This window comes from Lampetra fluviatilis, chromosome 2 (genome assembly GCF_964198595.1).
Source record: "Lampetra fluviatilis chromosome 2, kcLamFluv1.1, whole genome shotgun sequence".
NCBI classification, from domain to species: domain Eukaryota; kingdom Metazoa; phylum Chordata; class Hyperoartia; order Petromyzontiformes; family Petromyzontidae; genus Lampetra; species Lampetra fluviatilis.
The window spans coordinates 4,777,677-4,801,988 of NC_136276.1; the positions used below are offsets into that span (position 1 = coordinate 4,777,677).

Here is a 24,312-nt window from a genome sequence, read left to right on the forward strand (position 1 = left end):
CAGCCCCCACACCACACCCCCCCACACCCAGCCCCCCCCCACTCCGGGCTCCACGCCCCCGCCGTACTGTACGTACAGTGCGCGACCGTCTCTCCGCGCACGTGCGTTTGTCGCGCACTGTACGCGCGCGAGCACGTGGCGCGTACAGTGCGCGATGTGTGCGCGGCGATGTGAGGCATGCCGTGTGTAGGACTATGAAGCGATCGCACTGTAGTACAGTAATCGCACTGTAGTACAGTAATCGCACTGTAGTACAGTAATCGCACTGTGGTACAGTAATCGCACTGTAGTACAGTAATCGCACTGTAGTAAGGTGCGAGGCTGCCACGATCGCGGGGACTCTCTCCAGCGCGGCGCGCGTGTGAGCATCCGCTCCACCGATTAAAATAACCTCCGCACACACGCACACACAGAATCACAGACTCACACGGTTTGGGGGGTGCCGTGTTTATGTTTGCAGTGCGGCGGCCACGACGGCCTCACTGAAAGTGCGAGAGGAGAGGTTTGCGGGGTGGTGCTGCCCGTACTAAAGAGAGAGAGCTGAAGGACGTGTCTGTCTCAGCGTCGCGAGAGGATGCAGGTGCATGTGCACACAGGTGTCTCCAAGGAGGTGTTCGTGAAGGAGATCGGGCCCCTGGTGAGACGCCGATGCACTCCGCCTTGGGTTTTACGGTCAGCTGGCCGGGACGAGAGAGGGCTTCGTGCCATAGAGTTGGCGTGCGTTTTGTTGCAAGGAGCGCCGCAGAATACGGCGTTATATTCTAGATTTTGAAGCTTTCGTGACTGCAAGGATTCATACTCTTAGGGTTTTTTTCGGTAAAATCACGTAGGTAAAAATAAATAATAAAAATAATAGAAATAATAATGGAAATAAATATTATTACTAAAATAAATAATCAAAATGATATAAATAATTATTATTAAAATAAATAATGGAAATAAATATTAAAATAAATAATAGAAATACATATTTAAATAAATAATAAAAATCAAAGAAATTAATCTTTTTCTCATAATCAACGATTTTTGGGTTTAGATCGCGTTATTTATAAATGTGTCGTAACCCTCCACCACCCGACACGGCCAATCAGTAAAAAAAAAGTGTCACGTTGACAAAAGACAAATAGTTCACTGCTTTAGCCCACCGGTGTGTTGAAGCGTGGAACCACAACATTTACAATTTGAGTACGACGTTTCGCTGGTAATTGCATCCAGCATCATCGGGCAATTCGCCAGAATGGTGAGGCTCTGCTGTGTCTCCCGTTCTTATATAGAGCAGCAGCAGGGTGACGTCATCATTAACTCATTAACTCATCAGGTGCAAAGATTTGAGGGGGGGGTTATTGTAATTATATACTTGATTAGTAATAAGGCTATTGTTACGATGCTAGTTGTAGATTAGTAATCATTTGGAATGTGTTCTATTGTGATTGTGCTACATTAATAATCAGTTAGTGCTTGTCTCCCTTATAAGGAATTGTAATGCATCTTATTTAATAATACGCTTCCAGGCCGCACTAAGCCTGTAGCTGTCTGAGCGATTAAAGTTATTTCTGTTTCTCTCAATCTCAATGGATTCTCTAATTAGTCTTTGCCAGTAGTAACTAGTTTTACACAACACTTCAACGTTGTCAAAATCAATTGAGTGTCCCTGTTGGCAAGCATGTTCTGCCACTGCCGACAGTTGTGTTTGCGATAGTTTAATATTTCTCTGGTGTTCTTTTAGTCTTACACTAACGTTACGCCCTGTCTGTCCAATATAGCATCTGCCACATACACAATTAATCCGATATACACCTTCTGTTGATAATTTAGGCAATTCGTCTTTAGTGCACGTTACTAGTTGTTGAATTTTGTGTACTGTACCAAATCTTACTGTAATGTTTTGCTTTTGCAAAACACGGGCTAATTTGTCAGTTACTCCTGAGATAAATGGTATTTTTATTGTTTTAATAATCTGATCGCTTTCAGCAGTGTTGCTTTGCGATCGTGATTTGGCATTTAGTGCTCTGTTAATTTGAGCATTATTGTAGCCATTCTGTCTTAGTGCTTCTTTAACATGTTTAATCTCTCTCACTAGACTTTCATCATCTAGTCTAGTGAGAGAGATTAAACATGTTAAAGAAGCACTAAGACAGAATGGCTACAATAATGCTCAAATTAACAGAGCACTAAATGCCAAATCACGATCGCAAAGCAACACTGCTGAAAGCGATCAGATTATTAAAACAATAAAAATACCATTTATCTCAGGAGTAACTGACAAATTAGCCCGTGTTTTGCAAAAGCAAAACATTACAGTAAGATTTGGTACAGTACACAAAATTCAACAACTAGTAACGTGCACTAAAGACGAATTGCCTAAATTATCAACAGAAGGTGTATATCGGATTAATTGTGTATGTGGCAGATGCTATATTGGACAGACAGGGCGTAACGTTAGTGTAAGACTAAAAGAACACCAGAGAAATATTAAACTATCGCAAACACAACTGTCGGCAGTGGCAGAACATGCTTGCCAACAGGGACACTCAATTGATTTTGACAACGTTGAAGTGTTGTGTAAAACTAGTTACTACTGGCAAAGACTAATTAGAGAATCCATTGAGATTGAGAGAAACAGAAATAACTTTAATCGCTCAGACAGCTACAGGCTTAGTGCGGCCTGGAAGCGTATTATTAAATAAGATGCATTACAATTCCTTATAAGGGAGACAAGCACTAACTGATTATTAATGTAGCACAATCACAATAGAACACATTCCAAATGATTACTAATCTACAACTCGCATCGTAACAATAGCCTTATTACTAATCAAGTATATAATTACAATAACCCCCCCCTCAAATCTTTGCACCTGATGAGTTAATGAGTTAATGATGACGTCACCCTGCTGCTGCTCTATATAAGAACGGGAGACACAGCAGAGCCTCACCATTCTGGCGAATTGCCCGATGATGCTGGATGCAATTACCAGCGAAACGTCGTACTCAAATTGTAAATGTTGTGGTTCCACGCTTCAACACACCGGTGGGCTAAAGCAGTGAACTATTTGTCTTTTGTCAACGTGACACTTTTTTTTTTTTACTGATTGGCCGTGTCGGGTGGTGGAGGGTTACGACACATTTATAAATAACGCGATCTAAACCCAAAAATCGTTGATTATGAACAATATTGGTCGCGAAAGCCTACGTGTTAAACTAATCTTTTTCTAAACTAAATAATAAATGTGATAGCAATAATGGAAATAAATATGACTAAAATAAATAATAAAAATAATAGCAATAATAATAGAAATAAATATTATTTGTATTATTTGTTTTTACCTACGTGACTTTACCGAAAAAAACCTAAGAGTACGGCGTTATACTCTGTGGCGCGTAGTTTCTGTTGAATGGCTACAGTGGCTTGTCTCTTGATTCTTTCATTCATGAAGGAGATGTTCGCGCCGCCGACCTCTCGTTGATGTGTCTGTACATTTAACGGACGGGAGAAATAAAGGCACACACCAATGGAGAATATATTAACTATCATATTGGCTGATGATAGTCATGACAACCAGTTGAATTGAACTACGTGAAATTATTGAAGATAATTTAAGGAGGCTGAAAAATGCGTCGCACAATCCACCTTGGTGATAGACTCCGAAGCCCTGGTGAGACCTCAATACGGTATCCTGAGACAGCTCCCAACTTTCACGTGAGACGCCTACCTCTTGTGGACTGTCTCCTTCATTGAGACCTCCAACACCCCTGTGATACATTACAACTACTGCATTTAAATTGCACCCATAACGTAATGAACGTCTCAAGACTGCAGCGTTTTAGCCTAGGGACAGCCAGGTGGCAGCAGGTCCTGCGTGGCCCATATAAGATTAAGATGAACACAGCACCTGTTTGTGCAAGTGGGCATTAGTCTACCAGTAGGGGGGCGATGTTGCTATTCACAGTACAGAGAACTCCTCTACATACGAAGGAGTTAGGTTCCAGAGTTCTGTTTGCAAGTCGATTTGTTCGTAACTACTCCTGTTCATTCCAGACATGTATGGCATGTACACTAAACACGGGGAATTGCTTTAAAATATGTATCAAGTCTTGTAGATGTAGATGCCACCTTTTCTTCCTGTTCTGCAGATGTAGATGCCACCACCGCCATCTATTGCGCGGCGGTTGAACTTAGGCCTTTCGTTCCGAACAGGCAACTGGACATATGGATCGGTTTGTTCGTATCTCTGAAAGTTCGTAAGTCGAATGTTCATAAGTAGAGGATTTACTGTATTTCCCAACGTCCACTATGATGCAGGCATACTGCACATATTTGATGGTTCTAGATTTGAAGCTTTCGTGACTGCAAGGATTCATATTCTTAGGTTTTTCGGTAAAGTCACGTAGGTAAAAAAATTTAAATTAATAAAAGTAAAATAAAAATCACGACGTTTCGGAGGCAACACAAGCTTCCGTCTTCAGGTGGAACCGTCACAGCACGATAGCTGTATCAAGTATCAACTGCATTTATATCAAGTGATACAGCTATCGTGCTGTGACGGTTCCACCTGAAGACGTAAGCTTGTGTTGCCTCCGAAAGTATCAAGTGATACAGCTATCGTGCTGTGACGGTTCCACCTGAAGACGGAAGCTTGTGTTGCCTCCGAAACGTCGTGATTTTTATTTTACTTTTATTAATTTGAATTTTTTACCTACGTGACTTTACCGAAAAAACCTAAGAATATATTTGATGGTGTTAACGTGTTCGTCCCAGAGCAGTTGCTGGGTGTGTGCATTCTTATTAAGTGGTTATTAATATTTTTTTTGGGCAACTGCTGTACACATTGTTGAATTTTGTTTCAACAGAGTGCCCCCTTGTCTGACCCACCATGGTTTCTGGGAAATAAATATGAATAATAAACATCAGTGTTTTAACCAATTTGTACATTTTGTGAGGTATCCTAACTAGCCCCTGACTGCAAATAAATAAAAACAAATTCAACGAACGATCTGCATGCATGACGTTATTTGTTCAAGTTCGCCGGTTACTCATATAAACCACATTGTTTACGATCAATGAGTTTAGAAAGGTATTGCATATCGTTCTATGCTACTATATGGATAAAAATGTTATCGTAGTTATTTTATATTGGCAGATGCATACATGATTATTCACCAATGACTCTCATGTATGACATAATTTCACACATTTATAAATCACCTCGCGTACCCCCCAGGGGTCTGCGTACCCCCGGTTGAAAACCGCTTGCTCAAGACCAGTGGTTCTTCACCTGGGGTGCACGCACCCCCTGGGGGGTGCGAGATGCCCTTTCTGGGGGTGCGAGACATGGCACATTTTTTTTAAAGAAGGTAATTCATCGAAACAAATTAAGCACGGGCATGTAAGTGCAACTACCGTGTTTCATCAAACCGATGTATTTATTAACATGCATTTTTTTACGGTTGAGAATCTAAGGAGTGCAAGGCTGCAGTCAAGGTTAAGAACCACTGCTCTAGCCGGTGCTTGCTGGGCCCTGTTGGTGCTTTGACAGCGACGGCCGGCGGTGCTGCGAGGCTTGGATGTGGGGCCGTGCCTGTCTCGCTGGGACGCTGAGTACCTGCAGGCGGCCGGGGGCACACGGCCCGTCAGGGTCCACGCCTCCCCCTCGCCTCGCATGGACTTCATCCACAAGAACTTTGCCTACAAGTGAGGATGCTCTTGCGTGAAGAACAGGATCTCCGTTAAAAATTGTAATCAAAATCTAGATCTGAAGTTTTCGTAACTGCAATGATCTTTGGTTCTTTCGGTAAAGTCACGTAAGTATATTGCTTCCGAAACGTCGTGGTTTAATTTATTTTTTATTTCATTTTATACTTACGTGACTTTACCGAAAGAACCAAGGAGTAGTGATAATAAGTCAAAAGGAGTTCAACTAATTCTTATGTAGTATTTCGTTTGAAGCAGTGCAGTTTTTTTATGAATTGCACCTAGTTTGAGTTATTCACACTCTGAATGATGCAGCAAATTCGTTTTACTGTTTGAAAAGGTAATTTGTGTTGACCCTGGGTTCGACCCAGTACTAAGCAATGCTTGCCTCCATAAACACCCCCAAGTCTATGGTTGTGGCTTGATGTAGTCATGGTGAGGAGCATGCTATCCATAGAACCGTTGACTTTCCATTTGAAAAGCAACTCACCATGTTGAGTTTGGCAATCGATTTGATGGCATCAGCAGTTACTTCGTGAATGCGTGCATACGTTCTGTGTAACTTTAAAGGACCGTGGTTGGTTATGTGATGAACTTTGGTTATTGTGAGCGTGGATGTGTTATGGTATTTAACAAAAAACAATGTTACATTATATTGCTGAATATTCGGTATACAAGATAGCAATGCTCATTTCCTTGTTAGAATATTTAAATTATCTTAATGCAACTGTCTCTTTTAGTTTTAAGGCTGCCATTGTATCTTCAAGTTATCTCCGACACAGATACAAATGTAAAAACATAAATCGCGACAAGCTATTTTCTCCTCTGTTCCTTGATTTATATACAGAGCCCAACACTAAGGTGTGTTAAATTACACATGCTGGGCTGTTACTACCCAGCCATGAAATACAGCAAATCGTTGCCCATTGAATGAGTTAATTATATTTTTTAATTAGCTACAATGGGCAAATCCGTAATCCGCAAACTCAAAGGCAAATGGGAAAACTAGGGTTTGGTTCATTGTTCGTAATACGACAACCCCATCCTTTTGTTTTATGTTACCCTACATCAACCTTAACATTAAACAAGAAGTATATTGTATGGAAACTACGATTAATATTTCCTAATATAACGTGTACGGTAAATGTATAGAATAAGAAAAATCTTGCGGCTGAATTTCACTACCTCACTGGAGTCTGGGGACACATGACCTGGGACACGCGATTGGCTGCTTGGGAGACAAGATGGACGGCACCACGTGGGTTCTTCTGTGGCAGCATCATCATCGCGAGCAGTACAGTTACAATGTTGTACAGGAATCTCGCGATCAATGGCGAATGGTCAAGCGACAAGGGCACAATCAGCGAATTGCAGAGGTGGGACAAAGTCATTGTTATGCAAGTCCAAGTCGAGTCGCAAGTCATCAAATTCATGACTCGAGTCTGACTCGAGTCCAAGTCACATGACTCGAGTCCACATCTCATAGGTGGGACAAAGTCATTGTTATGCAAGTCCAAGTCGAGTCGCAAGTCATCAAATTCATGACTCGAGTCTGACTCGAGTCCAAGTCACATGACTCGAGTCCACACCTCTGGCGAATTGTACCTCAATAAATTGGCGCAAAACCGCAATAGCTAAGTAGACCCGCAAGAGGGAAGGGTTTGCTGTATTCACAATTTTAGTACAGAAGCTAGACATTAGCACGCATAAGCTGTGCTTATATCTGAGTGTGCTTGTATAAGAAGTTTCCCTTCCCCCCACCATTGTACTCTCAGCATGTGTTGCTTATATTCGAATTGTGCTTATATAGAGTATGATTATATCCAGTTTTGCATTTTGAGAAGTCAGGAGCACCTGTTGGTGAATGTGTGCAAAGCAGCCTGACGACTCTTATCCACCAGATTCGGGCTGGAATTGTGTTGCCGAATTTAAGTGAAGCACACTCGCTGTTGTTTAGAACCCTCCCGTTCGATGAGTTCATTCGACGCACGGCTGAAGAAAAGCACTCTAAATTCTTCTTTTGTGAGGTAAAGTAGCGTTCGCATTCACACTCGGTCTTCATCCGCGTTCTTTTTTGGCGACCTCTTCACGCCGACCTCAATGTGGAGTGTTACGTGAGCTTAAGGAAGCTTAAAAACGTGAGATATGTGCACACTGGTCAATTCACATGTGGCCAGACATTTTCTACGCTTTCTAAGTTGGTTAAATGCAGTGGTTAATAGATACTTTCAAATTATTCATATAGCATTACATTTAACACGTGTTACCAGGAGATACTCGTGTGTGTGTGTGTGTATTAAAATTAGTGAGTGACTTGCATGACTGAATTTTTTTACAAACACGGGCTCTGTTTCAGAATGAAAAATACTACCTGCGAGCTTTGGGCAATGACCCCAGAAAGGTAACCAACGTTGCCATCAGTGGCGTAATTGTTGCAACATTAATGTACCGTACAGCACTTTTAAAGTACCATTAATAGTTTTGTGATGCATTTCATGTTTTATATCGCTTGACACCTTTATGTAAAACTATTGGAGGAGTGTATGCCCTGCAAATTGGAATCTTTGTTAAACTTAATAAGACGGCATTTTGCAGCGTACACGTGAAGAAAAAGTCAGACCCATCCCTCTTCCCAAACAGGATGTTGCTGACATAAGAAAGCAGTTTCCTGAGTTGGCCAAGGATGTCATCCTCCCTGAATTTTATGAAGAAGAGCAGTTCTTCTCAAGTGTCTTCCGCATCAGCTCCCCGGGCATTCAGCTTTGGACACACTATGATGTATCACGCTCGGCGCATTCACACTCTTTGCATGCTTACTTTATTTTAAGACATCATCGTTTCATACAATCAATCCTCTGCAGCCTGAATGCCTTCCCCCCCCCAATTGCCATTTCTGACGGTTCTGCGCTGTAACAATCCACCTAGCACCGGCCCACAAGTTCCATCCCATCGTTGGATGTCCTCTCGGATGTGTTCCATTTCTTTGAACATTTCTGTTCATTCATTACTTGGGAGACTAAACCCCTACCGATAAATGCAAAACATAAATTACGGTCCATTTTCTATTTAGAAAAATGTATTGCCACAATGAAGTTAAAACAGCAGCCCTACTAATTTGCATGTGTATATGTTGAACTTCTTTCACCCCGTACGTAGCCAACCGTGCCAGTCGGAGGTGTTGGCTAGTGTGGCTGTGCACTGTTGGGCCAACTTGTTTTTCTTTTCCATTGCAGCGACAGACTCAAAACACTTGATTTTGGGTTATTTGCAAAAGTTGTGATTTAACAAGTTGTGTTTTCTCTTCTATTTACCATTAGTGAAACCGCACACATTGTTGTGCCCTGTGTAGAATTGTATTTATACATGTACAGGTATTGCAGTTGAGGTTATAGAACAATGCACTTTGATTACTTTAATTACCTATGCCACAACTTTGATCTACATAATCACTTCTAATAGGAAAGGTATGCTGTTTTGCAATATTAATAGCTTAGCTAAATAGTGATACTTTTATGAATCATGGTTAAAGTCCAATGCTTTCTTAATTACTAATCACATGTAACCTTTATGTAAGTACAAATATGTTAAATTACCGTGTGTCAACTGAATAAGTGAAATTTCGTGAATGTTTTTTAGTCTTTACATGAAATGGGGAGTGGTGGCACAACGGTTAGAGCACTGTGCTCTGAGCCCGGTGACCTGAGTTTAGATTCTTGTCATTGGTAACATCAGTGGCAAGTGAAATCACTGACCAGTGTGGTGAAGTATTACAATATGGTCAAATAACCCCCATCATCACAGCGTAGGAAAAGCCTTTGATCCAGCAGTATATTGACAGAGACTAAAATGAAAAGTACATAAAGCACAGTACACATTAAGATAATCGGATATGAAATATTAAGGTTATAACAAAATGTGTCGTGTGCTGTTGCTAACTCTGCCCTTGCTGTGCTCGTTCGTACAGGTTATGGATAACATGCTGATTCAGGTGGTGGGCAGGAAGAGAGTGGTGTTGTTCAGCCCCAGTGACGTGCCTTTCCTCTACCTCAATGGTACCGAAGAGTCAAGCTGGGATATACAATTATTTACGTGATCTATTGCTCTGCCGATTTATTGGTTCAAGTGCTCGACTAATCGGATAACATAAATATTATCCATAATATAGGTTTTTTTGGGGTTATGTCGCGTAAACACAGCAAGAAAATTTGAAAAAAAAAATTCTTGCTGTGGATTTGCTTGTGTTGCAGTCGAAACGTCGTGAGAATTTTATTGTTTAATATTTTTATTATTTTATTATTTCCCTTCTACGTGACTTTACCGAAAGAACCAAGAATATAAGTAAACATACCAATCCACCAATGGATAAAGGCTTCCCCCACACCATGTCTACCATGAGGCGAGGGCAGGAATGGCTCAACACTTTCCACTGACGTGTCCGGTGCTTGGAACCAAACTCAGGTCCTCGTGTTCATAAACGTAGTGCGTCAACCACTATACTACTGCTCCACACCTAATTATAAATAATATATCATTAGTATCTAAAGATGAGCCTCCATAATGTGCTTTACATAAAGTCAGTGTGACATGACTAATTCTCTTAAATGTGTGACTATCTTTGCTGTGTAGTCTTATTATGCATTTAATCGCATATTATTGTTAATTATTCTGCATCTCCTGCGTCATTTAAAGGTGATAGCGGTGACAAAACAAATGTAGCAGCGATGAATATTTAAAAAATCCCAGCCCAAGAGCCGATGAGCATTCACTGCACAATCATTTCTGTTAAGTGGCCAGTACGACGCAAGACGGCACAGCGTGTTTAGACGCAAAAGCATTTCATGCACTAATACAGAACTTGCATTATTTAACAACTCGCTAAACTGTATGAGATGTTTAATAATGCACTGGGGAGCTGCGTCTGTTGCATTCATAACTACTTCGTGAAACTGGTCTTTTGTGTATTGTCATGCCTTATAAGGTGTCCTCCTATGCATTATAAATATCGGCTACCATGAATCATAATAACTTGCAGGAATGTGTACGGTTGTAGGAGTGAATTGTGTAATCTGATATCTGTAGTTATTTAAAAGGCGGTGATTTGACATTCAGTTGCTCATTTTTTTGCATGAAGAATATTTTCCACATCACAACTGGGTAGTAATCTGCAGGGTTTATTAATTTTAAAGTGAGACAACTAATTTTTCGTCTTCTGTGTCATTCTCGGTAAGTTGATGAATCACAAGAATCGAAAAGTCACATTAAACGTTACTGAAAACATGCTGTACAGTAAATGCTGTCAGAATCAAGGAAATATGCTAGAAGCCTTAATAAGGGGGATAGCAGATTGCATTTTTGAATGTTAAAATCCACATTTAGAAACTAAATTCACAATTTGCTGAGGTTGCACATTTATCACATGAGCAACATTACAATATGTGATAAAAGTGACTTCAAACTATATATATAATTATATTGCATTAGGTTGCAAAGCCATGGCAGGCTTTGCAAAGCCAATCCGATTAATATTCAATCGTTAAGTACTTCAAACTATCTGGCAACATAGGTCACATATTATTATGAATTAAGCATTATATTACTAGATAAATTACATCCTCGAGCTAATTATTCAATTAGCACTTTGCCCAGTCTATGACAACCCATTGTCTAATTTCATAAAGTCTCCTTTTTCCATTGCATTTTAATTGTAATTAACACCTCATTCGAGCCACAAACATCGCACCGCCTGGCCTTGACATTCTTCAAAGACACTGGTGGAACCATCAACCGCATTAGAGTATCAACAGGTCGATACACATCTTCATGAATGGAAAATAAAGACAAGCCACCGATTGACTGGCAATGCAACCCAAACTACGGATTTTAAAATAAACCACCGTTGTCTGTGTTCCTTCAACGGAGGAACAGCAACAATCAGCAACCTCCCTCCTGACATCCTCTTGTGGCCTGCAGATACCGACATTGGCATTTAGGTCCTGGACATATTGCCATACGCAAGAATGTGATAGCATACAATGGTATTGTAATGGTAACGTGTTTGGGCTGTACGCGAGCAGGTGACAAGTCGGAGGTCTTGGATATCGACAGCCCGGACTTGAAAACATTTCCTGAGTTCAGCAAGGCCACCTGGCACGAGTGCGTGCTGGAGGCAGGAGATGTCCTTTTCATTCCAGGTATTCGGCAGACCGGCATGCTGAACCATGATGTGTGTCCGTATAGCATGTCTATTCATTCCCCTTGTCTGAAAAAAAAACCACGTATAGTTTTTAGTCCCTCTGAAAGCAGTTCATGTAACTTGGAACCGGATATATTTTAAATTATTAACACAAATACTGCTTGCACCTTTTACAAATAAAACCAGTCAATTTTGTTTTTGCCTTTAATCAGCCAGAAAATTCTCCATCGTGACCTTCAGCCAATCACTGCTTGTGGTTTCACACTTTGAAAACCGTGCTGTGTCCCATCTCTGGTGTGACTTTTTCACCTTTCCTCCCTGGGAAAGTAATTAAATGTTTAAAACAGAGCTATGTGGCATTCATGATTTATTTAGGGGTTGTAACTAGTTATTGCGATTGTTGGTGTGCTTTGGTTTGTATGGGATAATATTTTTCACAGAAAGTGTGTTTTGTGACGTTGCGTAGCCTGTAACGCCTGTAACTTTAATTTCCACAGTCCTTGTTTTTGTTGTCATTTTTCGCATTAAGAAAACTCAGCAATTCAACGTGCCTGATCTCCTGAGTAATGAATAAAAATAGGTCCATAAATGTTCACTTATTGGGTAGATCACCACGGGGTGTCGTTTATTACAAGGGTGATTGTAGTATTTTAATAGTACCGAATTGATTACTGTCGACGTTGCTAGCGGCTAGTTTTCTATTACATTATGAAGCGAGCTAACATGGTTCATTTACTGAATTTTAACTTGGTTACAACTGACTGGACGATTACAGCACCGGGGTAATTGGAGGTTAACAGCCTATAGCAGTCAGATTGCAAGTGACATGCATTGCTGTTCTTTGACTAATGTATTAATTAAAACCTGAAGATATAGTCGACCAATATTGCCCCATATAAAATGCATGCTCTGAACGCATTAGTTGGGCTAAGTGCCATTATATGTAGAGAAGTGATGAGGCACTACTTATTTTCACCTTATTGGATGATATACCGTCTAGAAGGGTGCATTGTGTGGATATATCAAGCTCAGTCCTTAGACGTAAGTGAACCCTGGCTAATGTTTGAGCTTTAAGTGCAGTTAGTATGGGGATTGGTACATTTAAAAGCCATTAATGAAAGAGTAATCATATGTTACGGTTTTTGTTCAACCACACTGAAAATATATGGTTAATAAAAGAGGAAAACCTCACTTTGTTATCATCTTGCAGAAGAACCAAGCAAATAGCTTGGATTTTAAAAAAATGTTCTTGCTGTGGTTTTCACACCTGATGATGATTTCTTGTGTTGCAATCGAAACGTCGTGAGAATTGTATTGTTTTATTATTGTATTACTTCCCTTCTACGTGACTTTACCGAAAGAACCAAGAATATGAATACAAATAGCTTCGGTTAATTGAAACAATACCACCGATCATGAGCCATGGCCCGCGCATAATATAGTCACGTGTCAAAGCATCTCCCGGCTAAAATGAGCATGTGCAGTACCCATTTCCGTAGGTGGCCTAGAGGCAGTGAGGAAAATTCCACATTCCTATGGTCAAGGCCATTCTCTACTGGAATACCACTTATTGGCGCCCTTAAGTATAACCAACAAGCAGTAACGGGTATGGCATCTTGCCACCATTGCGCCACGGTGGTGAGATGTTAACTACCTTGTCTGGTTTGCAGGAAGTTGTGGGTTTGATCCCGACCCTGACGCCTGCATATTTGGGGTTTACACTATTTCCCCGTGGTTGCGTGGATTTTTCTCCGGGTCCTCTGGTTTTTCCCGCCCCATTTAAAATCAACACGCGTTTAGAGTATTTGGCTGCTATAAATTTCCATGTGATAAGCCACTTCATTGAGCTATCATTTGTGGCCAGGTCACATCTGTAAAATATCTATATTGCTCTGAGCCTTACCTGGTCAATTTAAAACAGTTTAGTTTCATAGTTTTAGATTTTAAATTGTATCCTGAATATCGTTCAGAGACGTGGCATGCACTCTTTGGGCACACAATGTGTGCTGTCCCGTTGACGTGCTGTTTGAGTGACTCACGTGGGTCGATTGTTCTCTCTGTTGCTGGCAGCACTGTGGTTCCACAACGTGACGTCTTTGGAGTTTGGCGTGGCCGTCAATGTCTTCTGGCGGCATCTTCCGCTTGACGCTTACGACCGCACGGACACCTACGGCAACAAGGACCCAGTGGCGGCCGCGCGAGCCGTGCAGATCCTGGAACGCGCGCTGAAGACGCTGGCAGAGTTGCCTCCGGACTATCAACACTTTTACGGGCAGCGCATGATCCTGACGGTGCAAAGGAAGGCGCTCGGAAGAAATTGTTCTGAACCAGCTGCAAAATGATGGCTGTATTTAAGCAACTTAAAAAAAACATCCAATTGTAACATGACTTAAAATGTTAAAAGTGCCTCCATCCTAAAATGAGTATTAGGGCTGTGCTTATATTCGTTAGTGGCTCCAAGCCAGTGGTGAAAATTGCACTTTCTCTTGGCAGGGGACAGCCTCCACAGACTGACCAATGTCCCACAAAGTAATACTCGTTTCATTCACCCTTGAAGGATATCGGGTTGAGATGACCCCCAGTGCCAGGTCGGTCATTGGGGGTTGTTTGACTAAAATGTCACCACGCTGGTCAGTTAATTAACTAAATGTTGTATATAAATGTACCATAATATAATCCACATTCTTTTACATAATACAACTGGAGTACAAAATAGTCGGCAGTGCAATAATCAACCTACTTCAGTCGTTAACTTACGATCGTACATTTTATAGCGTTGGCGACACTTTTAAGTTTGATATTAAAGTTTTCGGAGGACAGCTGCGACGCATATGAATTTGTACAGTGAAAGCATAATTAAATAGTAATTGTTTTGTCGAAAAAGATCATCTTAAGGATTCATTTCAATAGCTTACAGGCATATGGTGATACATAAGAAAACGCATGCTTCCTAATGGCTGTGGTGCACCATGTTAATGGGTCCATCTGCTGTGCCAGAGTGAACATCACGGTCAGAATTGCACACAGCTGACCACCTAGGCAACAGCCCTCATCTGTATTCAGATACGTTTTGATTTTATTTACCGATGTTTTAGTATTATTCAATGTGGCAATTATTTACATAAACCTAAATTTGCCTCAGTTTCTGCAGGAGGTTGAAGACTATTGGGTTTGTTTTTTGTTTATTTTGGCCTGAAGGCTGAAACTTGCCGAATGTTATGAATCATTTTGCCTGGTTTATACAATTAGTTTTAATTCATTATTGGTGTGGAAAGATATATTTTGATAAACATGCTCAATGGTGACCTCTGCAGTTGGTGATTGGGATTGATTGACCTTTGGTGTTTTATGTACCATTAAGCATCATAGTAAATGAACTAATGTAAAAAAAAAAACACATCAAGCAATGACGTATCTTCCTTAATAGTTGGGTGAAACGTTACTATCCAGTTGCATTGCAAAGTATGGTTCTGGTGTATAAAATACTTGAGCACGCGCGATATTCAATAAATGACGAAACGACATCGTCACGTCAATGCACTTGTTGGGAAGTGGGAAGCAGAGTCGTAGTTATTATTTTATCTAATAAGGGATAGCTCTTTCACGCGATTGAGCTCTTTGAAACCTCGTCATTGTCTGGCCCCCTCTCTGTGGCGTGAATCGCTTCGAACACTTCACGTCAACGAGCGCAACCTCCTTGAGGAGCACTTCTGAGGCTGCTCTCTTGAAATCGCAATTTCCCACTGCAACATGACACCTCGCATGCCTGCAAGGAGGCCTACAAATAGGCATGCGAGGTACTCTGTTCGCGTTTCAGTAAAATCGGTCTCAAGGTGAGGAACACAAAACTGCAACACCGAGTTTATTTTCTCTCCCTTGTTCCTTTGCACACAGTATACCATCCTCTTACTAAATGTACAATGGCCTTATTTCCCATAGGGGATTAATATGATTAACTGGGATTGGACGGGACTACGAGGTTCATAATATATGTGTTTTTTTCGTGAGATTGTGTTAGTAAAATATGCGTTACAAACCCTCCTCCGCCCGACAGCTGATTCATGACGTTACGTGAACAAACGTGGGAAAGTGTGACTGCTTACACACACCCGTGTGTTGGGAGACCAAATCCACAACATTTAACAATTTGGGTTTACTAGGTAGTATACGCAGTGAGGTGTACTTGCAAATCATGATAAAAAAAACCTCTAAAACTGATTCATATTAATCACCAGCCACGAGCAATAATCCACAGTTCATACCTTTACGCAACTATTTGTGTTTACTTGGCTGGAGATGGTAACTTCCGTTCTAACAGCAGGGGGCAGCCATACTCTGCAACAGACAATGCAGATTTTTTTTTACGTTTAGCTTTTTTGAGATAATGGTAACTGGTACTCATTAACTTGCCGTAATCATATTGCAATCATGAATTTGTGTAATAAGGACGGGGAAAGGGGGAAGGGAGGCTGAAGTGTAATACTTTCATAATTACAATGAGCTGTGGAACTAAAAAAGTCAAACTAGTTCATAGCACTGAAATTGCGTGGCCTGCTAGATGTATGTCAGGTAAACGTGGTTAAACATGTCATGTTAGAATTTGGATGAGAAATTATCATAGTATGGTAAAAAAAATCAAGTGGAAAACAGCACAGATTACGTATGTAAATCACACGTTATAGCAGTGTAAAGCATTGTGCATTCATATGTAACATGTTCACACCTACATTAATCTGCGGATTTGAAAGAATACGTGCTTGCTTTCAAAGGACACTTGCTGCAAAGGTAGCCTTTCAATTATGTCACAAAAGCGCAGCTGCACTCAAACGATAGTACAGTATTTTAAAGTAGCTTTGAAAACAATGGAAAAATAGTACATTTCAGAACTCAGTTAGTGTTGTGGTAATAAAACAGTTAATGGTAAAACAAACGAGAGAAGAAATGTGGGTAAATCCATCAGTCTTTCAGTGGACTGCATTTAAGTTGTACTGCACAATGGATCGCTGTCATCAGGGGGTCCCCGGGGCTAAAACAAAATGCTTCCGAGGGGTTATGATATGGGCACAACATAAATGCAAGTTATAGTTAACATTTTAATTTTAAACTGTACATCATATACAATGGATGTAAGTGTACAGCTTCTAAATAACTGAAAAATAAAAATAGGGTTTACCTTTCTGGCAATAACACAGTTAAGATGTTCAAACACCAAACAGAAACCTTTTGCAAGGACACAGGCCTGCATTAACCGCACGTACTTATGGTGGACATGCAAGCAAACTTTGATAATATATGGATTGTCTTTGAAACTGGTTGGCCTACACAAGAGACAGCCTTCTTTGTGGCCTAGTCCCACCAGCGTCAGATCAAAGAAAGCCGAAAGACGAACAGTACGAAGACAAGGCAGTATCAGGGCATTCATAGCTCGGGGTGAGCAGCTACATCGTGGGACCTTTCTGCCAGTAGCAAAGTATAAAAAATAAGAATAGCTTTGACCCTTTCTGGCAATAAAACAGGTGTTAAGACGTTCAAACGTCAAATAGGTAAAACCTCTTCTTATTTTTCATACTTTGATAATGGTAAAAAAAGGTTTTCTGAACATCATTGTTATTTTATTTTGAAGGACAATGCAGTACGGCACGCGATTGCCCAACGCAGATAAGCTCTCGCAAGCAACTTGCAACTCGGACGGAGTCTGTTTAAATGCGTGCCGTGTGTGCCCCTCTGCACTGCGGGCAGCACATGGCCCGTTTTGGCTGAGCTGCAGAAACGAGGCTTATGGGAGTGCCTAATGGCCCGGCACTAGCGCCAATAAAGCCACTTTCCATGTTAAATGCGGGCTGGTCCTGGAGGCCTCCCTGGCTTAATTGACCAGCAGCAGAAATGCCCCAAAGTGCGGCAGGAGCTGATGGAAACGTGCTGTGACTTTGCGCAAGTAAATAATGCACTGTATTTTGATGTTTATCCGCAGATTTGTAGCGTTCCAATCCTCTAGGTGCTGAAAGGTAATTAGACTAATGGATAAACTGTGTTGGGATATTATTTGGTTAATATTTTATTTGAAATGATTTATTGTTTTCTACCTTCTGGCAGGGCTAAAACTTTCATGCAGATGACTTTAACCCTGCCTGTGCCAGTGTAGTGAATTCTGTTCACAATGGAAATCTGGAGATTTTTTGTGTTTCAGAGACAATGGAGATGTATTGTTAAGTGCATACTGCATAGGTACGATTATTTTTAGATAAACATTTTTTATGCTTTCTCAGAAATACGAAAAATTAAAATCTGAACATTAATGTGCATACATTAGCATCTAATGGCACCAATCTGTCAAAATTATGCTGCATAATCTTAGTTTATAGATGTACACTTATGCATCTTTTCAGAATAATCTTGGAAACAATGAACATTTTAACAGCGTTCTGATGGTCTTCGTGTGTACATTCAAAGTAAAAATTATTTTCCTTGATTTTTTTCTAATTGCAAAAACTTTGCTCTTTGACTTACCGTTTATGTACATGAGCATTATGTGTACAGTAACTGTGAAATAAAACATGCTTTGGATAAATGAATAAACACCCAACACGACAGTGCTGTGAGAAAACACAACAAACGTTTGTGGCGTCCAACATCCCGGCCCCTTTTAACATCACAGTGATAGATGGAGCCACTGAACGTTTTCTTTTCTTAAACACAATCTCCTAGAATTGTGTTGCTCCTTCATACGTACACTCTGACGCGCCACGATATCAAAATGTCAGTCTATCTTCCTGCAAGCGATGAAAACGTCCTGCAGATGTCAGCCACCAACTCTTCTTGCACTTGACAAACATTCACGATGATCTTCCCATACTTCGAGACCTAGGAGCCAGCCCGCACTCGTGTATAGATGTGTGTGTATTGGTTACTTATCACGAAGGAGTGCTTGTTTCATGTTTGCAAAGTTGCGAGTTCACGTCGCAGGTTCGACAAACATCATCATCATCATCTCTGGGGTCAAAGAAATTAGCATCTCTGTATTTTCTTTGAAAAATAACAACATGTGTCCTGTGACGAGGACAGGTCCTCCATCAAGTGAATGCGGAATTTCAAACACTTTCTCATGAATAGTAACATATATATAAGCACTGCCCATTGCTCATAAATATTCGGGCACAGTTATATTGGCTTTATGGTTACTTTGACGCCATGCCCCAACTGGTCCCAAAATTCATACCCAGCTTGAGAAGAGAATTCCAATTGTAGTGCAACTGTGGTCACTGTCCAGTATTAAACCTTCACAAACAGTTACTGCACTTAATTAACAATGCACGATCACATTTTGCTCAAGCGCATGCATATAGGTCAAGGGGACCTAAACCTGATGAGAGCTGAAGATAGATACGGGAATTGTGTGAGGTTTGGCACAATTCCCACAAGTCTGGTACAACCGTGCAAGTTAAACCTCTACCGAGCGTGACGGGACAGGACGAGAGATGAGCGACACGGCAGGAGGAAGTGGGATGGGAAGGCTTAACCCACAGATCAAATGAGAAGCAATGATGCCAAAAATTAGGTGCAATCCAGTCATTTAGTTCGGAGCTTTGCACACTCAACACAGTGGACCTGCTGCGCATCATGTGGCCTATTAAATAAATGACCAAAGCCTTGCACTTGCAATGTTCCTGGGAATTGGTCATTTAAATGCTGGACTTTCTTCTGAAAGCAAGATAGAGAATAACGATATACTTGCACCATAGTGAGGATAATAATGTTAGAGAGAATGCTATAAGGAGTCATATTAGTGTGCTGCCAGACCTCGGACGCAGATGGGTAAGAGAGAGTATTAGTGATGGATGAGCACACAAATTGGCAAGTGGGTGGACTGGTGAGTGGTGAGCAAAATGCTGAAGAAAGTGAGACGGTGTGTTAACATGCAAGCTTGCACGATAAGCAGGTGCACATGTTATGGAGTGGATTAGAGTATAGTCTTTAGGGCATGTGCATGTTAGATGACTGAATGTTAATGCAGAAATGTAAATACATTCTGAAGTACACAAATATCCAGGTAGGGGTGTCTAGGGTAAACCCAAATGGTAGCACCTCTGCATAGCAGACAGCCACATCCACAAGTGTGGTATGTATGTATGTATGTCTGTTGAACTTCTTTTGCACCGTACATCAGAGGTGTGGGGGAAGGACAACAAGTTGGTCCTGACGACTCACTTAGCTCCCTAGTGGTTCAAGGTCGCTGTGTATAGACCACAGAGCGACACTGTGACCTTGCATCAGCTGGCATGCTCACTGTGACAGCCAATAGTGAATTTGCGAGGAGTTATACTCGAACAAGTGGTCAATTCTAAGGACCGTTTAAACTGAACAGAAAAAAAATATTACATTGACCTCAAAGCACTGTCCAAGATTGCAACCAACAAAAATCATTGAGGATTAACATGGAGCAAACTAAAATTATGGAAATCTGGAAACAAGAGGATGAGGTAAATATCAAAGTCAAAGAAGAGGTATTGCACTTTTATACCTTGAGGGATTGGTATCGAAGAATAGACATAGCAAAGGAGACATTCAAATAATAAGACCATATCACGACATTTCAACAACAATAAGTATACTAAGTAGTAAGTATGCGAGACAACTGCCATGCTGATAATGTTTATGCGGGTAAAGTAAGAGGACAGTCGACAAACAAAAAACAAAAACTGCAGAAATGAGTTGGGAGGAATGCTGAGAATTGAAGTCTGCAGAAAACAGATTTTAGTGATAATAGTGGTAGGTCAAGAAATACCACTTCTGATTTGGACATGTTCTGAGAATGGACCCGGACAGGATGCCACCACATATGGCGATACGTACCAACGTGCAAGGCATGAAAAATAGAGGAAGGCCGAGATTGTTTGATAAGCACGATTAAGAATCGAGTACAACTTTTTTTTTGGAAAATAACAAAGCCGTGAAGCTGATATTGGATAGAAATAGTGGGCATGCTTAACTTGGCCCAATCGTTACTGTTGAGCTGATGGATAGGAACCTTATATAGTTCAGTGGTGGTTCATGACACCAGGTTGAGGAGGCTACAGACTCCACTTCGAGTGTTACAGTCTCAGGGGACGACATGTCAACATGTGCAGGGGGACTAACTTATTGGAACACAAAGGCAGCGCTAGTGCTGGGCTACCACCAGACCAGTTCTCACAGGAAGCTTCGTGTGCTGCCAGTGCCCGTCTCGTGCAGAGAGTACTGACGATGAAGCCACACGCCAGTTTCTAGGTGGGACTCCGTGTGTAGGCCTCGGCAAGGTAAGGTAATTGTACCCTTTTTACCGGGTAAAAGGGTAAAGGTAAAGGGTAAAGGTGCCGACATGCCAAGGGGTAAGGGTAAGGGTAGGGTAAAAGGTAGGCTCGTTGCTTTTTACCTTTTACCTTACCTGCTAAAGGGTAAAAGGTAGGGTAGAGTGATTGTATTGTGGTAAGGTAAAAGGTAGGGTAAAGGTATGCTCGTTGTTTTTACACTTTTACCTTACCTTGCCGAGGCCTATCCGTGTGGTCATATGGGTTTCTGTGTGAGTCTATGGGTCTCTGTGAAAATATACGCGTCAATGTGAAAAAAGTGCTGATCATGAAGCCACTGCTAGCACGTGCAGCTTCTCAATTAGTCCACCTGCACGCCTCGCCAGAGATTGAAAAATAAGGTGGGCTTTGCTGCCCCCTTTAACCTGGGGCCGCATATCGGTTGCAGCATTTTCATACTTAGGCCCAACATCATTTTAAGTGACATTTGAAAACCTGTAATTTTGTACAAATCATATAATGAGTGAACCCCAGGGTTGACGTGCTTTAAAAATGTGTGGGTATCCTTAAAATCCCATTCACATGTTGTCCCTGTTTAATATATGCAGTCTATGTGATAATATCCTATATACATGCCGACAAGACAGTATATATGCGTGTATATACTTCCATGTATGTTTAACGTGTTGAACATTTGCTCGTATTTTTTTTATCAAGTTAAACCGTTGCCCTCAAACGAGCAATGAGACTAGGCAGTGTCTGTTGGCAGCACTATGCTGTTGATGGAAATTTCACATTCTTATGGCGGGTGCTAGTTTATCTATAGTAAACTAATCCTTACTTCCCACGATATTGTACTCTTTTTCCTGGCTGCCAGAGGGATGATAGATTGGCTGGGCAAACCCTCGACCAGGATTTGAATTTGTATCCTTTCCGATTGTGAGTCAATCCCTTAAACCACCGTGCTACCTAGACAGATGATACTGTACGGATGGTATTTTGGAATACCACCCTGTATGTTGTGTTGATTGTACCATGCATGTAATAAAAGAGTGATAACAAATTAAGATACCATTCATGGAATGGCAGTTTTTACACATTTATTCTTAGAGTGGCATACTCAGTGATAAACTTTATTTAGGCATGTTTTTTTTATCTTCCACAAATAGAAATATTATCTCACAGAGTGAAATAGAGTCACTGTTGTACTTTTTGTTAGTTTATTTATAATTACAGCTCTTTACTGTACTTCAATTTAGACGCTAAAGTGTAATGGGCCAATGGATTTATTGCAAAGTGTTACTGCGGCCAGTAACACAATTGGGTCTATGAGGGCTATGAGCTATATGTATATCACGTGCGAAGGTACTGCATACGGGTCTTACATTTTTTAAATAAAAAAAATGCAGCTGGCAACATACGTCTTAGAGTAGACGCGACCATGCTGTGGTTACTCTCTTGCTATGTCTTTTTTTTTGCCTGGTCATGTGTTAGCAATAATACAAATGCCGCTGGAGTATACCTGGAGATCTCAAGGTTATGCTCCTTTCAGTCGCCGAGCAAGTGTGAGTAAGCATCATGGTTTGTCAATCTGTTTGAACAGAAAGGTCGGTGTTAGGATAGCCAAATGAAGTCTCTGGACTTGAAAGGTTACATGTCCATAAACAGTGCCAGTGCCACAGACAGTGCGTAAAACCTGCTATGATGGTGTGGTTCATGAAACAATATTAAGATGCAACAAAAACTGATAAGTGTGCAAACAAGCGTTGAGAGATGCGTGCTTGCAAATACACCGAGAGTCATCAAGATAAGCAGATAGATGAGAGAACATATGCGTGTAAATGGCATCATTTGAACTGTTATGAGAAGTAAGTGGGCTTGGGCAGGACATGTCGCAAGAACAGATGATGGCAGATAGTTAAAAATAACGACGGAGTGCCAACCAGGGAATGGAATGCGTCTGAGGTGGGTGGGACCACCAAGGAGATGGAGCGATGGAATCTGCTCGTGTGCAGGTACGCAGTGGATCACGGGACCGTGAGAGATGGCGGTGGCTTGAGGGGGCCTTTGATTCGCAATGGATTGAGCATGGGCGATCATGATTAAAGACAGCAGGTGAAATGGCTGGTGACAGGTTTTTTTAGACAGGTGAGTTCCTCAGTGATGACATTTGGGTGTGTGATGTGTGATGCTTGTGAAGTTGCACGGTGTATTGATTGGTTGTTTAACAAAAAAAACATTGGCCTGTTAGTCAATTGAGTTCTGGAAAAGACAACCGTAAATAACATTCCAACAAGTACGACTGTCCAAAACATACATATATTTAACCTCATTGTTAATTCCTTGACATAATGTGTAACTCTTATACAAACAATCATGACTTCGAGTGGGTTAATATTATATTTATTAGACTCAGGTATGAGCGACCGACGTGGCGAGGCCTTCATTCAGCAGTGGTTTGACAGAGGCCTGTCAATTATTATTAATGATGGTGTCGGTGCATCCATTTTAACTGTGCTGTCGTTTTGTTAGGACGATTGCGTTCCGCCATATATTGCTGCTCCATTTTAGTCATGATTCCCCATTACCATTGTAATTTTCCACGGGGTTTAATAAGTTTGCCAAGTTCAGTGGCTTGTATTACTTAGAGATTCAACACTACGGCTCAGCCCCACAGATGCCCAACCAGGTTTGAGTCTGGAAAGCAGCCAACCAAAACACTGTTTTGGAATTAAAACAGTGGTTGCCGGGAGATTTTTCTTTTGGGCTGCCCACTATCTGGAGGCGTCCATACAATCGCAGTCTATAAACTGCCAATGTCTCTTAGGTGCCGAAGACCAATTCATTTGGTATGAAGGACTTTGTTTCCATGGCTTTCCCTGCCCTTGCACTTGGCCATTTTCCACATTCTGACAAATTCATCTGTGAGATAAATCATTGAGATGTGTTCTTAGAGTTAAACAAAAAAAAATCTCCCTCCAATCAAATGTACAATCAGCGACGCGACAATTTAACTACTGTGAAATCTGCCAAATATTGTAACGCCAACAAATGAGAACAAAATGTGACGATCCTAAGACAAACAAGTATGGGTGCTGCATAAATTGTTGAATTTCTGCACGCTGTTATTTGTAGCACTTTTT

General features: G+C 41.1%; 1 protein-coding gene across 5 annotated transcripts; it reads left to right on the forward strand.

The window, feature by feature from the left end:
- The first annotated feature begins 66 nt into the window (after positions 1–66).
- Positions 67–15,360, forward strand: TYW5 (tRNA-yW synthesizing protein 5). Of its 5 annotated transcripts, none has more exons than XM_078866770.1 (9): positions 67–361; positions 461–637; positions 5,538–5,692; positions 7,650–7,719; positions 8,049–8,093; positions 8,333–8,470; positions 9,657–9,744; positions 11,767–11,883; positions 13,956–15,360. In XM_078866770.1, the coding sequence occupies exons 2-9, from the start codon at positions 575–577 to the stop codon at positions 14,225–14,227; spliced, it is 948 nt and encodes a 315-aa protein (XP_078722896.1). In that variant the 5' UTR covers positions 67–361; positions 461–574; the 3' UTR covers positions 14,228–15,360. The 5 variants fall into 5 exon arrangements, with proteins under 5 accessions (XP_078722896.1, XP_078722893.1, XP_078722897.1 ...); XM_078866767.1 differs by adding an exon at positions 4,135–4,218 and having other exon boundaries at positions 326–637; XM_078866771.1 differs by lacking the exon at positions 67–361 and having other exon boundaries at positions 592–637; positions 5,462–5,692.
- Positions 15,361–24,312: the final 8,952 nt, after the last annotated feature.

What these genes read in the sequence shown, in the direction of transcription:
- TYW5 (XM_078866767.1), top strand. Translation starts at nt 4,141, where the DNA reads ATGCCACCACCGCCATCTATTGCGCGGCGGTTGAACTTAGGCCTTTCG. An exon ending in GCAACTGGACATATGGATCG is followed by an intron (nt 4,219 to 5,537) that starts GTTTGTTCGTAT and finishes GTGCTTTGACAG; the next exon opens with CGACGGCCGGCGGTGCTGCG. An exon ending in AGCTTTGGACACACTATGAT is followed by an intron (nt 8,471 to 9,656) that starts GTATCACGCTCG and finishes TCGTTCGTACAG; the next exon opens with GTTATGGATAACATGCTGAT.